The sequence below is a fragment of the Mytilus trossulus genome, chromosome 4, assembly GCF_036588685.1.
Source record: "Mytilus trossulus isolate FHL-02 chromosome 4, PNRI_Mtr1.1.1.hap1, whole genome shotgun sequence".
Taxonomy (NCBI): Eukaryota; Metazoa; Mollusca; class Bivalvia; order Mytilida; family Mytilidae; genus Mytilus; species Mytilus trossulus.
This window is the reverse complement of record NC_086376.1, coordinates 76,890,458-76,910,649: the sequence shown is the minus strand read 5'-3', so window position 1 is coordinate 76,910,649 and position 20,192 is coordinate 76,890,458. Positions and strand designations below refer to the sequence as shown.

Here is a 20,192-nt window from a genome sequence, read left to right as displayed (position 1 = left end):
TGAGTCGTCAATAATGTTAACGAGAACATTAATTGAAGAACAATTCAAATAGATATAAATCTAATGTTTTGCTTCATTAAGTTTTTTTTTATTGCAATCGAATGTATGTTATTTACATCCATCTAACCATGAAACTATATGTAATTTAGTAACTGAATTTCGTATTTAAAACTTATAAAAGCAGGAAAAAATTAAGTCCCCTCATTCCTCTCGTATAAAACAAGACGGAGGGCAACTGAAATATCCAATCTACATTAAACTTTGAAATTAATCTTCGTGTTATTCTAAAAGCAAACTAGTCAAGATGGTGTTGACTCGGAAACTTTCCCTTTCATTAAAGTGACGGTGTAAATTTTCCCACAAAAAAAAAATAGAACCAGATGCATTTAACTACACGTGTTGTGAATCTACTGTGTTCGAGCTTCATGTCAGTTCAGTGCAAATGATGGAGTATTTACCGTTGAAGACCTATATAACCCGTTGAATACCTGTATAACCCGACAACCAGTTTATCTAATTTTTAGAATTCCAGTCTGCCGGGTAGAAAAATTCTTATAAACATTCGAAACTATTTTTTTCTCATTTCCTTTTATTAGTTTTCAACTATTCATATCTGATTTTCACTTTTACAAATTCGCACTTTTTATAGCTCAAGTGTAAACTAGATGATTTACTGATCAGTCATAACTTTAAGGATACGGATGTTGATTTGTATTTACAATTTCATATTGCTATAGGAAATATTAATATTACTGTTGTAATGGTAAAACATATCGTCAAAAATAGTTAATGAATATATATAAGAACCGTTTCGATCCCTAACATCACTGAAGAGACATTTATTGTCGAAATCCGGATCTGGTGTACTAAAATATACTGACACCGTATGTTTGTGGCATAACATCGCGGCCACAAGTTTAAAAAGTTTTTCTGTTTAGTATTAAATTTATTTTAAGATCCATTTTGTTACATCTTGTGATCAATTTTAATTGGCAATCGCCAATGGCAGTCAGCAGGGTTCAAGAACATTCGTTGTTCGACCTGTTAGTCAAATGCGTTTTGTTGAAATATACTTTTTCACTTTTTTGGTCTTTTGGAAAATGTTGTTTGTGCTGTTTTTAGACCTTTCTACAGCGAAATTTGTTTAACATGCACACGTATAAAAATTGCGGTTTTTATCCAACGCAATCATAGGTTTGAACGTAGTTTTCAATTTAGACTCGTTTATAAGAATATATATATATATAAAAGGCATCCGTTACACATGCTACTAAAGTTGATCCCTTAATTACTACACACAATTATATCGCCTACAAATTCGACATCATCTCCTATTCGCCTTTATAGACTTAAGTATTTTGTAATTTTTATCCTTAATGATAATCACATACAAATTGTACAAGCTGTGTTTAAATTATTCTGTTTGAGTAATTCACAAACACAATGAGTAAATTGAAAAAAAATTATGATTGTATTTTTACAGATTTGGTTAGCATGATTTCTAATCGGATGATGGTAAAAGTTATAACATAAAAGTGAGAAAGGAAATAGGGAATGTCCGCGCTCGGAAAAATATTTGTGTGTCTGGTTAAGCAAATTTTATACAAAATACAGTTCTGTGTCTAATTTACACAGGCGCTTGGGTATATGATAGAATCATATTCAAAACAGTGTGGTCCTGGCCATTGATTGACGATCTAAATTATCCCATTGACTGGGACAGATTACTGCAATCACTGCTCACTATGTACTTGTTAAAGACACTGAATCTGTGGGGTCACAAAAGGTTCTCAACACCTAAATAAAGCAATTCGAAAAACGAATCCGGAATAATACGATGTGTTGATTTATATCAATAATATAAATCAAAACATAAAGGTTATTCCTGAATAATTTTTCGAATTATTTTATTATTAAAGGCGTTAAGAACCTTTGGTGACCCCACAGTTTAAATTCTATAATAAATAAGAAGTGAGCAATGGTCGTTACAGACAAAAGTTCACCTGATCTGTCCCAGTCAATGGGATAATTTAGGTCGTCAATCAATGGCCAGGACCACACTGTTTTCAATATGATTCTATATACATAATTATTTTTTCTTGTTCATTAAAATATTCAATGTTCTATATTTATAATACATTTCTATCACTTTTGTGCATGTCTCACCTACTTTCGAGTGATAAAAGTACCCAATTTTACTATCCATACTGAGATTTTCTCTGAGTCGTTTAAATCACTCGAAACTAGGTGAGACATGGACAGAAGCGATAGATATGTATCATAAATATAGAAAATTGAATATTTTAATCAACAACAAAAACAAACAAAAATATCTGTATTATATACCCAAGCTCCTGTGGCTTTGACATGCATCATGGAAAAGCTTACCCTTCTGCTACTTTTGGAGTTCATGCGTTTATGTACCTTAATTTATATCTAATAAATATAGATCCATGAGATGTGAACGTCGGTAAACTACGTTTGATCATGACAAGTTAAATTTGGTAAAGCGAATTCCGATACACGAGATAAGGATGGATTCATGGTTTATAACAAATAAACCACATATGAGGTCATCTTTGACATATATTCCGTACCAGTCTATATTTCTGTGTCATTTGACCTCTGGTGGAGAGTTGGCTCATTGAAAATAATACCAAATCTTACACAATGTATTTCTATATAAATCAGTGCAGTGTATTTCTATACAAATCAGTGCAATGTATTTCTATATAAATCAGTGCAATGATTTATAAGCTTTGTATAAAATGTTTTGTCAGTTATAATTCCATATCCTCTTATTTATCTATCTTAATCTGGTTAAATACAGACATTGTCGTCATTAAAAAAGTTTAATGTACTCCGTCTGGCACACGCTTATTTCAAGTTAGTATTAGGAGGTAAGAGATCAACTTTGACTAAGAAAAAATAAATAAAAGTAAAATACGAGTTTAAGAAATAAATCTCAGACACTATTTGCCAAGATGTATTCCGTCTCAGTTTTGAAACCGCAGGCGTGGATTCAGAAGAAAAATCATGCGTATCTCACGAGGACGTTAACTATAAATTTAAATTTCAGAGTAACATTTTTAAACGGAAAAATTGTTGAACTTGATGCATCCTGGATACAGATTATGTAATCGTAATATTATTTCAGACCTTTATTTTGTAACGTAAAAAAAAAGTAATTTAACTATAAAAGAGTGAGTCATGTGGCCATAAACAGCAAATTAAATAAGTCGTTACTTAATACTGTCTATGCCAGACGTGCACGTTAATATTGAAGTCAATGGTACTTCATAAGCACACCCACCCCTTTTTTACCCTTTTTCCCGTAAAAAATAAGAATAATAGATGTATTGGTATATTAAAAATAAAATAACAAAATAATAAAACAAATAAATATAAAAATAAAATAAAAACTGGTTCAGTTACTTTCGAAAAACTATCGAATATAATTTTACTCTACGAATAAACGAAGCAGGAAAATATAACACTACAAAACAAATCAGGTCTTTCAAAAGTTGAAGTATTTAACTTGACATTTCAAGTGAAGTGTAAGCAAAAGAACAATTGCAAAGTATTTATTCAGTAATAAGCTAAAAATCGTATACATATTGAAGTGTAAAGAAACGATTACTGGGTCATTTAAAAAGATGACATAGATGTATATTTTATTCATATCAATTCTGAGGTGCACTAACACTAAGGAAATCAAACACAATGTATTACAATGAATATAATTTCAGTTTTGACAACATAATGCGGTATTGGTTTTGCTCATTGTTTGAGGCTGTGCGGATAATTGATCTCTGGTAGAGAGTTATCTCATTGGCAATCATACTAAATATTCTTACTATTAAATATTATTCAGTTCATAAAACGAAGGAATTTACCAGGATATATCAACGAAACTGTATATGCGTCAGATAGCGAACCGTTGTTTACAATCAGATTATAAGTTAAATGCCCTATATACAATAAACAACGCATTTCTGGTTTTCGGGGATATGAGATATCTTACATACTTCGGTATATGGGCCAATACATAATCAAGAGGACTACCCCTTAAATAAGTCTCAAACATACATATTCGACATTATTTAGACAAACGATTTTCATTGCACTTCCGCCTATGTGCCTTTAAGTTATAACACTGATCTCAATTGAAAAGGGAAATGAATCGTGTCTCTGCTCCAGTTCACGGACCTCGTCCCTTTTTATCTTCATACTGCCATTGCTTTATGCTTTTGTTCAGGTCGAAATGTGATGGTGTGTATTTCTAGCCTCACGACGAGTTTGCGCTTGGACATGAATATATTTCTCTATTCATAATATATTGGCCTATAATTCTGTATTTGAAAAAAAAACATGCACACCCTCGTGCATACATGCATGTATTACCATTCTTTTATATATGACCATATATATATTTATCAGATTAAAAATATTAACTTTTTGGTTTTCCGTTTGCCATTCACGAGTCACATGCACACCGTTAATGCTGCATGATTGATTATCAAAAATCTTGGAACTCTTTAACTATATATCTTTATTACCAAAGTCTATATAAACTATATGTATACAATTATATCAACATCAATAATACATATAATACATACATAAACACAGACTATGTGACAGCAGAAGGTGTTGTAGAATAAACAAACATTAATTTAACATTTCGGATCTGAGCTTAAAAGATCTTAATATAAATTTACCTAAATTACACAATTCTTTTACATTATTAGTACTCATCAGTTTAATAAATTTGTACATCGACGGTTTTTTCCAATAAAATGGCTTAATATAAATTGTTCTAAAACCTTGAAAACGTGGACATTTGAGGATGAAATGAAACTCATCCTCTATATCATTTTTACAAAAAGTACATATTCTATTATTTCTTGCTATACCATAAAATCTTCCATTTTCTATAGCTAAGTTGTGGCTACTTAATCTTATTTTTGTAATACATTTTTTGTAAACATTTGGAATTGGTTTGCATAAATAAAATTGCAGACAAAAATTATCTAACATATATTTATAATTAGAACATTTTGGAGACATAAACAACTGAGCATCAAGTTCTTGTTTACTGCATAAACATTACTAGACTCGGAGATCATAACAAATAACAACTATTACGTAAAACCTGACACTGTTAATGGTCAATGGAACGAACTGAGTAGCAAAGCAAATGGAATGCATGTTATATAATGTTTAATCTTGCTTGCAGTGATTATATTAATGTTCTACGAAGTTAAGATGATCTTTAATTGAAATAATACAGCGAATAAGTGCTAACAAGAAAGATACAAAATCGAACTGTATTTCTTCGCAGTCTTCATTATTATATACTGGCCATGATCAATGAACACGCAACAATAAAACATTTAATGCGCTATGACCTTGCAATACAAATCACAATATTACGTTATAAAATCGTTCTATTGTTTGGTTGTAGATGAAAGGTTTGAGTTTTTCAATTAATATGAAAATATGGACTAAGTCATTTCTACATCTGGTGTAAACTTTCAATAACTAGGTAAACTTTCATGGAATTATTACCCTGGTACCCTTATATATCTCATTTTCCATTTTTGCATCGAATGACTTTTGGGGGATAAAAAGCAAAAATATTATATATGGGTTGTCTCAAATATATAAATCAATCGAACTACCAACAACGTCCTTTTCAATCATGATGGTATGCAAGATTGTACGGAATGTATATGAAAATAAAAGGAAGTCGATCCGGATGTACATAATAGAAAATTATCTCCCGATCTATTGGGAAGTTGAGAAGTAAGATTTAATTCTTTCGCTACCTTATTCTACCTTATTCTTTAACGACCAGCTAAAGACGGTTTACTGGTAACAGAAAGAACTAGAGAATCCAAAAAGTGCCGACTAGAGCTGTCGATAATAGTGCTACGTTTGTTTTTTATTTTCTTTGATGAACCAAGTAGATTTATGGTTGCTTAAGATCGAGCGACACAAGGAACATTTAAAATCAGGACGAAAGAACTAAAATGAGACATCAATATACTCTTTTAACCATTTTATTGAGTCTTCATTTTTTAACGTAATGTCCGTATGAAGAACATGCACCTATTATCCTACAATGAAACATTATGACTCCGAACCACATTAGACGGCTTTGCTTTTACTCTTATCTAAGATATTAAGCAAAATACCAATATTAAAGACTTTAGTATGCACATTCGAGTGTCAAACATGTGAACGCCGAGGCAGTTGTGCATGCCTGTGAAAATGTTATACATATTTATTATTGCCATCATAAAACTAGTCATGTTTTACAATAAGACACCTGTATGTTATAACTTGACTACACTCATGAAATAGTAAAGTATCAAACATGAGAATAATTCAAATAAGAATATAGAATATAGAAATACCAATTTGTGGATATGGCATGATTATCAATAAGAGGTCTATCCACAGAGATCAAAAGCCGAGGATATATAGATGAAAAGGTCACATTATGCGCCTTTCCACATAGGGAAAAGGCCACACGTATTTGAGTAATCTTGAAAGGCCCTGTCATGACACAATGTTAAACCAACACAAAGAATGAAAACAAACGGCCCGATTGATGTTAAAAGCGATACACGAAAAAAACCTCCGAAAGCAAACAACGACAACAACTGAATTTGGACAGCCATCTAAGGAATGTTGCAGAGTTATACTTGTATGTGTCAGCTCAACCCTCCCAACCTTTGACAGTGGTGTAAAAGCACAACATAAGAAAAAATTACACAATCAGTTGAAAAAAGCATTGAAAAATTATGAGTATGATAATCTGTTACCCACTCATATGAGTTGGTATCATATAAAGAATGAAAACAAACGGCCTAATTGATGTTAAAAGCAATAAACGGAAAAAACCTCAGAAAGCAACCAACGACAACAACTGAATTTGGACAGCCATCTAAGGAATGTTGCAGAGTTATACATGTATGTGTCAGCTCAACCCTCCCAACCTTTGACTATATGCAACTATTACAGTCATAATCACGTTCGATAACTCTGCATGTGACTGGTTCAATTAGAATTTTTATACTGGTTACCTGATGAATTATTTAAAGAAAATTGAAAAATATATTTAGTTCACCTCGGTTTATATCCATTCGATGTCTTCTTTTATGAATATAAAATAATATTGCAAAAAATCTCATTGGTAATCGGACAACACTAACCGGCATAGGTATTGTCAAAACATGCATCTACATGGGTATTGTCAAAACTTACATCGTGATTAGGTGCCATGTTTGTTTTCTTTGATCACGTTGATGTTATGACTTAATTAATATCTCCTTAATCTTGCTATGGCTATTCTTATAGTTACAATAACGTGTCATATTTAATTGCAATATAAACAGAGAAAATAAATTGAATTATGTGCATTAACAAAATAAGTGTCGAACATCCTCTACGTTTGAAAAATATTTGTTCGCCATTTTTCAAAATTTTATAAAAATAACAACAGCATGTTTAAGCTTGATAAAAAGGAACCAATGTTCGATTACATGCTGCTTTAAGGTAAGACAATGAATGAAAACGCGAGCTTCCAACAGTTATTTAATTTTCATAGTAAAAATCGTACAAATAATATTTTTACCATGTCGCCCCACGCTGTCAATCTGGTCGCCATCTTGAAAAATAATAGCAGATTTTCTGAAAATAGCTTATTTTCAAATCAATTTGGAAGGGACATCATAGAAAATTAAACTATTCTATATACGATATTTCAAATATTTATGAATATAATAATAAGCACAAAGACCCACAATTATTCCATCTGTTTTGTTTAAATCGCAATTTAAGGTTAAAGACGACAGAAAATCCAATATTTATCGTAGTTGTATGATTTAACAGTGTGAACTATCGAGGCAACAAGACAAATTTTCAAAAGCATTTGGAAGGGAGAAGATCAAAATTTAAACTATTCCGAAAGGAATATTTATATTTCTAAATATATGTGGAATTACTACAAAGACCCACACTTTTAGTATCATGAACTTAAAGTAATGTATTTCATCGATTCCAGATAGCCCCTATGCATTTCTATACAATTTACTTGGGCTTGATACGGGTGATGTGTGACGTCACAAAAGTCACGTGATGACTGCTATAGTTGGATATCGGCAGTGGTGTAAAAGCACAACATAAGAACAAATTATACAATCAGTTGAAAAAAAGCATTGAAGAAATATGAGTATGATAATCTGTTACCCACTCATATGAGTGATGTTGACCTTAATCTGTAATACTAGATAAATTTCAGAGAAAATATTAAATAACTAAATAAGTAAATTTGTTGGGATCAATACAAACAACTTTTGGATAGCAATTTCTAGAAAAGCAGTAAGTTGCTACATTAATCCAAATGGGATGATTGATCCAAACATACCTTAACTTTGACTGTGGAATACGACATAAGAACATACTGTTAAAAATCATTTGGGAAAAGGCTTTTACTCGTCAAATTGGCTCTAAGCACATAAGGGTTTCTTCTCTTTTGGGGCTGTAGACTATAGAAGTTAGACCCTTTAATAAGTCAGGAACAAGTATACTGTGATATTACTTCCAGTGGAAACAGGCTCAACCCCTTGATTGTGTGCTGAACTATTGAATTAAAGGTTTATAGATATAAAAATATGTGGTAAGAGTGCCAATGAGACAACTCTCCATCCAAGTCATAATTTGTTAAAGCAAACCCTTATTTCAATTGCCATAAATATACTAAAGTAATATGTATTTGCTATTTATTATAAATTCCTAGATTACTATCCAAAAGCGGTCACTTATAATATATAAAGAGAGATAATGAATCGATGTTATTTCTAGTATATTTATGTAAATACAAAACAAAATACGAGAGTAATTTGAAATTAAAAGAAAACAAAAATATAACGGATTTAATATGGAAAATGGGCTAAACAAATTGTCCTAGCTGCTCTAATGTGAATTACTTGCAATATTGCAATGAATGACCATCAGAATTTTGCCTATAATATTTTGCACAAAAATGAGGTTGTTAAATTGTTCAATGAAAAAGAATAATAATTATTGTCCATATTCGTTTGCAAGGTGATATTTCTTGTTCCCGACAAGTCATTGTGGGCACAGAAACAAATAACCACAATGTATTATATGAGGATTATCTGAGGTCATATTTGTTTTCTACTCAATAACACATGGTTCGCCTCTCCTTTACAATACCACCCCTCATATGTCGTGCATTTATTACTTATTAATATCAAACACTAGATAATTATGTACTAATCTGCCTTCGGCCAAATAGCATGTACAAATATTTCAGCGACTTTATTTTTTGCATGTTTCCGTTTCGTTTTTTTTCATACTATCAAACATCTGAGATGTTTTAATGGACTAGCTACAAACTTCTTTGAAGTCTTATTTCCCGTATTTATATATAATATTGTTATCAGACCACAAGAAGGGGAAGAAAATACTTGGGTGTCCTATTTGTACCTATTAACACTTAGATAACAATGAATAAAGTAAAAGCAAAGTGTATGTTATCATGTAGATTTCATAACTGTTAAACTACAGGTAAACACTTACCGAAGTAAACAAAGCAGAGTAAAACACTGATTAAATCCATCATCTATTTGTCATAGGTACTATTCAATGTACCGTCGAAAATGCCGATTTAAAATCACACTAAATACTCACATACTGCAATAAATTTATATAAACTTGTTAAAGGTACGGAGGTTAATGGCAAAATACTGATCAATTACTTGAGTGGTCATGTGACTTTCTGACAGTTGACAACTTTTATGTACATATTCATGAATAAGGATTTGTTGAATGAATTAATCAACGCAAGTAAACATTAATACAGGATATATCTAAATTCATATGTAAAATTTTAAATCTTAAACGGAAAGAAATAAACAAAATATATTTAAGAAGCTGCAAATAGTCTATTATGAGAGAAAGGTTTTGTATAGAAAGTCCCTGTTATAGGGTATTAATGTTTTAAAAGATGTAGTCCAAGAGCTATGTGTTTGACAATGCCTTTAAAGTTTAAGGATAGTTAAAGATGGAATATTAAATTTTTGAGAAAATTTCTCTTCTTACTTTTCTTTCAAATTTATATAAAATCATGATTATATATATTCAACGTTTTAATTAAATTATAATAGAAATAAGGATCTTCTGAGATTATTTTAGATTTCCTTTTAAACTATATCCTGCTTTAGGTGTTAGTTATATCATAGAAACAAAAAAAGGTCGAACAAAATATTGAATTTCCCTTGAATTTTGCAGTTGTGGGAAATTAATCCTACATTTCATTGCAGTAAAAAAAACGGAGAAATAAACATATATCTTGGGTGTTTCTCAAAGCACCATTTTTTTTTACATATGGTGTTTTTACAGAGTATTTCGGAAACTTGAGGTCACATGGTTACTAATATTTGAACAGAGAAAACGGGAGAGAATCTTTGTAAAATGTTGACTAAAAGTGAATCATAATTGAAGAACCAGAAAAAATTATTTAGTGAATAAGTAAGTGGAAAATTGGTTTCACTTCATTTAACAGTAAGCACATCTTATCTCTGTTTAAGGTTTAGTTTGGACAGTTTTCTAATTTTAATTCAAGGGTAGGTAAGTCTATAAAAAAGTTATAGACTATGAAATTAAGAGCGAGGGGCCATGGCCCCTCTTACAATTTATATTGGATAAAAATGTCAGATTTTAAGTAGAACTCACTACCAATTATCACTTTTCAAGAAAACACCAGAACACAGGTAGTAAACATTTTTATAATTTATTTATTTATGTTTAAATATGCGTTTGTCGTTGAAAATGTTATATAAAATTTTGTCTATAGTACTGGGCAGGATTAATCTTTACTCTTGTCGAGTATATCTATATTTGAAACAAAGATAAATTATGAACAGTTTTTTGAAAAGTGCAAATTTAACTAAGACTAATAGAGGAAAATCAAGTAAATCAATGGTGGTATAACATATTTATGATGGAATTATTTGTCGTGAGCATAGACATATAAACCCATAGATGTTGGTGTTTACATTTATTTCGTGAGAATTACTTTCACTCCATAAAGCATATTGAAATTGAGGAAAAAAATAGTAAGTAAGAAAATATTTGAACAATTGAAAGAGAAATTTAACAATGTCATTGTTTAATGCATCATATAACGAGGAAGATAGTTTTACCCCAGATGTGGGTTTATACACACTGTGTCACACAATATAATTGTTTAAAATATTTGATCTTTATCTAAAAAAACTAATCTGTAACTAGATAACACAACATATATATACTTAACAGAGACGTTCTCTCATACATCCCTTTTAAGAAAACACACACGGTAGATCGAAGTTGTAAACCATAACACAGTTTCAAATCATATCAGCATGGTGATGTAAAAGCACAATTATCAACATGATTTTCATCACACTTTAGCTCCGTCTTTAATTGTTTAACTGAAACTTGTTAATAAATGCAACCATAATTATTTACTTTTTTTTTCTATCTGGGAAATTTTAACTGATTTAAGAGTCAGATGTCAGAATAGGTAAGAGCAGAAACTTAAACAAAATGACAATGATACATATATTAACAAAGTATGTATCAAATATTTAGTTTGAACATGTATTATAGAAATCTCTATTTATCTTTCATCATGCAGTTATAAAGGAAAAAAAAGTTGAGATTCTTCTTTAAAAAATTGTTAAGTTGGTTCATGACAATATAGGGACGAAAGATACCAGAGGGAGAGTCAAACTCATAGATTGAAAATTAACTGACAACGCCATAGCTAAAAATAAAAAGACAAACAGACAAATAATAGTACGGAAGACACAACATAGAAAGCTAAAGACTAAGCAACACGAACCCCACCAAAAACTTGGGGTGATATCAGGTGCTCTGGAAGGCCGGTAAGCAGATCCTGCGCCATATGTGGCACCCGTCGTGTTGCTTATGTTATTACAAATCCGGTAAATTGTCTAATTTGGCAGGTCACATTCGTGGAAAGGGAAGGGTATTGTAGTAACGACATAAGGAAAATATCCGATATCAGTGAAACGGTTATTCCATAACGGTCAACCATGCAAGTATTATATTCAATATAATACTTCCATGGGTCAACCAACTCGTGATGGCGTCCGTAAAATTTACGAAGGGATGATTTCAACTTCACCATTAGGAACTCTTGGTTTAATAACTTCCTTCAAGTTGTGAGTAGCAATCACATATCGATGAAGTCTGCTAACATCCATTTAACATGTCCACAAATTTTACAATGTATCTTCTATGTTGCAATTATAACCGCAAAGATTTTTTGAGATGAACCCAAGTTCCGCCTGCTTGGCCTAGCTCTACCATTTAAAGATCTTTAAATATTTCAATCTATTTCTGATAGCCCATGAAATTACCAGTAATTACAATTTTAATAATTTTAGCAATGATGAAAAATTCGATTAACTTTTTCTCTTTTATATCAAATTCACTTCTCTTATTTCAAATGACAACCCTCTTTTAGCCAACTTTTTATATTTTACGTTTTATAGCAGAAACTATTGTGTAAAGCAGGTTCTTTATTAGAAAAGCTTCTTTTATGAATGTTTAAAAGAAGTATTTAATTAAAAGTGTTTTAAAAACTGTTTTGGCTATATATCAAATATCTTAACTTTTGATTAAAATTTATATTTGTATACTTATTTAAATGACATAAACGATGTATGATATTGTTTTATAGAAGTATGTTATACTATAATAAACAATCATTTTTGGGCGCATTAAATTTGCGCAAATTTTAACAAAATCCAACCTTTCATTTGCGCTTCGAGGAACTGTTAAATTTCATTTGCGTTAAAAAAAAATAAATGAAAACTACATTTGCGCCAGTAACATACAACGGAAAATCTAAAAATATTCATCGCTTCAAATTCGCTCGTGAATTAGATTTTTTTAAAGTTTCGACTGGATAACTAAGTCTAAGGATGTGCATTGTCATTTGTAATATAAATCGGGGAATCACTTTTTAAAACAATATTGCGTTCACCTATTTAGGTTTTAAGATTGACATTTTCAATTCTGAGACAAACGGGCCGTTAGAATTTTCATGTCTGTTTGTATCCGATTATACGGTATTCGTTTTTTTTATTTTTGAAGGCCACAATGTTGCTTATTATTGCTTTCAACCACTTAATTTGAACTTTGGTTAAATTGTGTTTAAACATTTTTATGAAAAGTCTTTAATTCAGAACGTATCCAGTGTATCATGCTTTCATTATGGTTACGGTGACTGATCTCGAAGGAATATGTTTTTATCATGCAATTAAAAACTATGTTAGTATCAATAGGCTCTTTTGAATAAAACTCTTTTTTTTTATATATTATTTGCGCAAATTAATTGTTTTATTTTAGCACGAATGAATAATGGTTTATGGCGCAAACGAAAAAAATATTTTGGCGCAAACGAAATGCCAATTGACGCAAAAGCAAAGCACCGCTGTTTTCTGTCTTAAACATCTGACAGAGTCGGTATATGCATGGCTTCTGAAGGTTCTCCTACCCCCCCCCCCCCCTCCCCTAAAAAAAAAAGAAAAAAAAATCCCTCAAATCAAACGTTAGGTAGCATGTGCAAAAGTCAAAATATTTTTTTTTATCTGTAAATCATTTTTTAATTTAATTTTGAAGAGGAGTTCAGGAGGCAGTTCATATCCATATTCATTATACATAAAAGACTTAGGCCCGTATTCTATTAATCATTTTAATCGAAGTCTTTCAAGTTGTTTCAAGGTTTTTTATACATGTGTTTACACGAAACTTTTTAACACAGTTTTTAATTGAAAACGTTGATCGTGTATGTTTTGCTGATGGAAACCAACCCCCAAAACCATTCGGATGAGAAAACAAAATTAGAAAGGAGGTGAACAACGTCATTATAATATTGAAGATTTCCTATAATTTCCATTTCAATCTAGTGTCTTACTGCTCAATGAGAAAATGAGGATATGTCAATAAGTAACTGTGATTCGTCCGTCATGCCAACATCGCCACAGTTCATTCATTTCTAAATTTTAAAAAATGTATATTAAAAAACATTAAAATCCGCATGAGTTCATAAACAATATGCACCTATATATTTGACATCAATTAACTAAAATAATTGAAACAATTACAGATATTTTTACTTAGATCCTTCTTATTTAACCATAAACGCACATCGTAAATCACACATTTTTATATCTATAATTCTACATACAAAGTCTATTACATGAATCCTTTTATTCATTTTTGTAAAGTTTTATTTGAGTACTCGTTACTCCATTGAAGTATAGTTTACAATACGATTGAGAATGGAAATGGGGAATGTGTCAAAGAGACAACAACCCGAGCATAGAGAAAACCCCGCTATATCTCTAGCCAATGTAGAAAAGTAAACGCATAACAATACGCACATTAAAATTCAGTTCAAGAGAAATCCGAGTCTGATGTCAGAAGAAAATAAACAATATGACAATAATACATAAAAAAAACAACAGACTGCTAGCAGATAACTGACATGCCAGCTTCAGATTTGAACTAAACTGACTGAAAGATTATGATTTCATCATATGAACATCAGGCACAGTCCTTCCGGCCGTTAGGGGTTTAGTATCATACCATCATAACATATATATGAGAAGAACATAACCCGTGTCATGCCAACAACTGGTTTTTGAATAAATGTGTTTATTTCCGATGCAAAGACCTATAAGTGAATCAATATTAACGCCAAAATATGCATTCTTTAATGACCTGACAACAGTATCGTAACTATATCCCTTGTTAATAAGTCTATTTAAAGGTTTTGTTAGTTTCTGAGGTGAATACTGACACGTCTGTTCTCCTGAAATGTCTGGTCACCAAAGCCGACAGTAAAACATACAGTGCCTAAATTATTTGAAGACACTCGGAGAAGAATTAATTTTCATGTAAATCTATACAATTTATAACACTTGAAGTCTTCTCTAAAAAATTACCAACTCATCTCACTTGTAGACACAGGCGGTTTGCATCAAGAGATTTGTTTTTATTTTCATACAGAAAATATGCTGAGAAAAATGCAAATAATTGTTTAAAACCGCATATTGACCTTGAGCTTCCTTTTGATTTATCTTATCCGTTGGCTGCCTCTTTGGCGTTTACTCAAAAAATTATATCATATCGTCAAGCAAAAGTGTAATTCTTTTTAAGTTAACTTATCAAAAATCAACTTTGATCAGTTGTCTACTTATCAAAGGGTTTATTAATAATGAATAAAAGATGAGAAAAAAAAACAAATGTATACACATTTAAAGACATATAGTGAAGTCGATATGCTATAGTTAGAGTGTTGGACGGGATTTGATATCATGGTGGCGGATCCAGAAATGTTCCTAAAGGGTGAATACTGCCTGTCATAACAGGGGGTCGCTGCAGTCATGCTTCAGTGAGTCCCTATATTATCAAACAAATTTTCCCACAAAAGGGGCCCGTGCCCCCACACCTCCAGACCTCGGGATCCATCTTTGTAAACTACAATTAATAAGTTATTATAATAAGTGGTTTGAACTAACTTTTAGTAACTTCTTAAGATTATCCATTAACGTGATTCAAATTTTATGGATACCTTAATATATGGATAGTGAATCTTTTTTTTTTATTTATAAGAATTGAAAATAATTGGTTTTTCTTTTTTCTTTCTGTTTGTTAAGTTTCTGAGAAAACTAGTCGAGATATTTTTGAACATGAATTGTTTCTGTTTTCTAGGTGTTTGTTACCTAGGGAAGCTAGTCAGCCGTGGTCAATGATTAATAACTTTTCTGTTTGTTAGGTAGTTTGTTTCGAATCCTGGGAAGCTAGTCAGCAGAGGTAATATATTAATAACTTGTAGTAATGTTGGTCCTCATTGCTCTACACCTTCGTACTTTACTTGGATTTTCTTTTCTTTTTTCTATTCTAGCGTCTTTGGAAGACGACACTCTTTTGTAAATTTGTCCCATTAGTTTCAAAGGAGAAGATTGGTTAGAAAGTTTATGATTGAGTTTCGTGACCTAATCAAAATCCATGGGAGAACCCTAATGCTCTAGATTGAGGACAACATGGACTTAATACTGTATTATTGTACAGATATGTTACTGCAACAAGAGGAATATATTTGTGAAAATCTGTGACACGCATATATTTTAGGAAAAATAATATAATTATGATGGCGACAAAGAAGCTTTCAACTTTAACTAGACCATGAACGAACGGACGACAGTATACTAGAACAGTTGTTAGGATTATCTTGACCACTTGAAAGAAATTTAAGTATTTAGGTCAACATGTTTTTGTGTGAAGTCAACAATTACAATATGGATATATTTATTCGCCTTCTAATGTGAGGACTTAAAATAATATTTATAAAGTTTCAATCTTGTCTCGGGTTTTCATCTCGAATAAATATTTAAACGACCGTTTATGTAATGAACAGAACTGATTGGTGACCTATGGACTTTTTTTGTAGTTAATTTCTACATCATTGAGTCTCTAGTAGAGAATCAGGGTTATCTCATGGACAATAACACCACATCAAGACAAACGTCATATTTTCACTATTTTCTAACCCATTGTTGCTTTAACCATCGCAAAATATGATTTGTGGACTGTATGGTATGCAAAAGAAAATTATCCTCCAAAGCACTTTGAAGTGAGAGAACATGTTGCCCAAAGTTTATTTTGTGTGTGTCTGTTTTATACATGGGATTCAGTGGTACATTTTTGTATATGCATCTGTCTCATTATGTTTTTTTAATTTCCTCTATATTTCCCATGTCAAAACCTTCTGTTTTCTGTTTATTGTTTTGTGGAATGCAGATTTAACCACAAATTTCAATGTGAACTGAAATTCGAATTTTCGTATTTTCTACAAGCATGAATGCAGACTTGTCCTAACCATGAAATCAAATATTCAAGAAAATGAAATTTTTACTCAATCCTGTATTCCACTAAACTGTACCCACAAAAATAAATGAATCCACAGTATGCTTGTATATCTTTAGAGCATTAATTATAAAGGTTGGATTTTAGAACATTTCATTACTTCTAAAAACAAGAATGAGTCCAAAGTACTAGGATGGCCCACTCACACTATCATTTTCCATGTTCAATGGACGGTAAAATTGGGTAAACAAGAATGCGTCCCAGGTAGACGGATGCCCTACTTGCACTATCATTTTCTATGTTTAGTGGACTGAGTAATTGGGAAAAATACTCTAATTTGGCCTTTAAATAAGAAAGATCATATCATAGAGAACATGTATACTAAGTTTGAAGTTGATTGGACTTCAACTTCATCAAAAAATACCTTGACCAAAAACTTTAACCTGAATTTTGCACTATCATTTTATATAGTTTATATTGGTACGGGATGGCCAATGGGGTGTTGTCCCATTTGGAAATGTACTGACATTTTATGAGCCACTTCCATCATTTCTACAATATTACCACTAGAAACTTAACTTTTATTCTTGCTACATTATGAACACTATTTTACATTTTCACTTTCACTTTTATTCTTTTACGTCATAATTAATACAACCGCATTATATACACTTTATGAACATGTAAACTCTGTAATATTGTCCTGATGACGCCGCATTAGCGGCGAAACATGTGGACTCAATAAAACTATCACCTTGCGGAAACCCAGATGTTGTTGTCTCTACAAATTATATTTCCATGAGGTTTTAAGACAACCGCAGCATACTTCGGTATCCATCTTGGTTACTCTACCAGCTTTTCCGTTAGAAGGTGTTGGTTCACTCGTCACATATCATTTTATATGTTCAATGAACCGTGAAATAGGGATCAAAACTCTAATTTGGCATAAAAATTAAAAAGATCATATCATAGGGCACATGTGTACCAAGTTTCAAGTTGATTGAAGTTCAACTTCATCAAAAACTACCTTGACCAAAAACTGATGCGGGACAGACAGACAAACTGACAGAAGAACAGACGGACACACAGACCAGAAAACATTAGCTCCTCTACTATTGTAGGTAGGGCATACAAATTCAAACATTCATTTAAACATATTATTTGCTATTGGATAATGTGTAAAGGGACAGAAATAAATGATTAAAACTTATATGGTCCTCTAAGAAAACTGTTTAAAACATTTCTACATAATTTACATTTGAACCTGAATCTGACATTTATTTTATAAGCACTTGAAAAGTTGTCTTTTGTTTCATATTGCACATTCAGCTTTTTTATTTTATTTTTGTGTGTGAAATCGGTCGTTGCCTAATTGATATTCACATCTTGTCTCGTTTATATTTTTGATTAGATACTTGTGAAATATGTGAGTTTTCTTTCATTTTCTTTTAAATGTCATATAAAATTTCAATATCTATGTTAATTAATACCAGTTTTTGTCCCATTTAAACCAGTCTTAGAATATTTATATGATAATTTTTTTTTTTTAACTACATGTATCCTTTCATCTAACATGCATGCTTTTACATACTTTATTTACATGTACATGAATGTGGTTTTTTTTTTATGACTTGCAATAAATATTTTCATTGGTCTGAATTGGACCTTTAAAAAGAGCATTTGTTGCAAATATTTCAACAGAGGAATACATTTCTTTGTTTTATATTAAATAACACTTTATAATCATTCACAGCTGAGTTTATCCCATTTAAACCAGTCTTACTATATCTGTATGATTTTTTTTATATAACTTAAGGTATCCTGTTATCTAACACAGTGCAGCTAACCCCCTTCCACTCATAATTATTTGTAAATAGGTAGAGTAAATTGCTTATTTTAGTGACATGTGTAAATATGAACAGATTATAAACATACAATAAACTGTAATAAATGATAGATATTAATACACCCGGCCTAATGGATCTATTAGTCACCTCAAATGAAATGAAATAATTATGAAACAAATTAAAGTTATTCAGTTAGCTTCACAATTTTAGATTAACTATCTAAGACACCAGGATGGAAGTTTTGTATTTGCACCGGACTCATCACTATGATCAGTGATGCTCAAATTGAAAAAGTTAATAAGGCTCAACAAAGTGTGAAGTTGAAGAGCATTCATGACCAGCAATTCCTACAAGTTTTGCCTGATACAGTCATGGTAATCTATTAGAGTGTAGGACAGAAAGTCACAGGACATAAAGTCACGGAAAAAAAGGCACAGGACATAAAGTCACAATTCATTTTCTGATATTTTCTTTGAATAAAAAACCCTTATTTCTACACAAATATTTTTGTATTTTTTTTGAATTTTATATATAAACCAACTTTGTAAACAAAATTTATGAAAAAAATATCTAAGATGATTAAATAATTGTTAAAATAAACAGAATGTCAATGTGGCTTGACACTTAAGGTCAAGGAACAGTAAATGGGCTATGTCGCAGATTTCAGTAAAATTTGGCATACAACTCTGGCTCGATGAACTTCAACTGAAAATCGAAAAAATATTGCATTTACCTCAATTATCATTTGAAATATTACTGATTGAATTCTTACAAAATGGGTGAACATTTGTATAGAAAGCACATTAAATCGGCGAAAACCCTTCTAAAATTTGTCTTAAAATCACCAAATCTCTAATTCTACTCCATAGATTTCTCTTAAAAAACTATATGTTGTTGATACATAAATTTTCGTTATAATGATGCAAAATAAAGATAGGGTCACCGACTTTGTTTTAACGTATACTTCATTTAAAGTTGCGTTCTTTGTGAAAAAATCCAACAAAACGTCAAAATAATCGTAACGTTATCGCGTTGCAGGCCGTAAAACATTGATTTTTGACGGTTTTCACTACCAACAAGGTAACAAATTGACTATTAGACAAAAAACGAAGTCGGTGACCCTTTGATTATTTTATATCATTAAAACAGAAATTTATGTGTCAACAATATATAGTTTTTTAAGAAATATCTATGGAGTGGAATTAAAGATTTGGCGATTTTTAGACAAATTTTAGAAGGTTTTTCACCGATTTTATGTGCTTTCTATACAAATATTCACCCATATTAAAAGAAATCAATCTGCAATTTTTCAGATAATAAAAGAGATATTTGTATTATTTTTTCGATTTTTAGTTGTAGTTC

General features: G+C 31.1%; 1 protein-coding gene across 1 annotated transcript in view; it reads right to left on the bottom strand.

Moving 5' to 3' along the window:
• Positions 1-9,828, bottom strand: part of LOC134715999 (uncharacterized) — a 39,806-nt gene extending 29,978 nt beyond the window's left edge. The window contains exon 1 of the mRNA XM_063578656.1: positions 9,616-9,828. Within this exon, the coding sequence (XP_063434726.1) occupies positions 9,616-9,658 (43 nt within the window). The 5' untranslated portion in view covers positions 9,659-9,828. The remainder of the gene's footprint in view (positions 1-9,615) is intronic.
• Between the last annotated feature and the right edge of the window lie 10,364 nt (positions 9,829-20,192).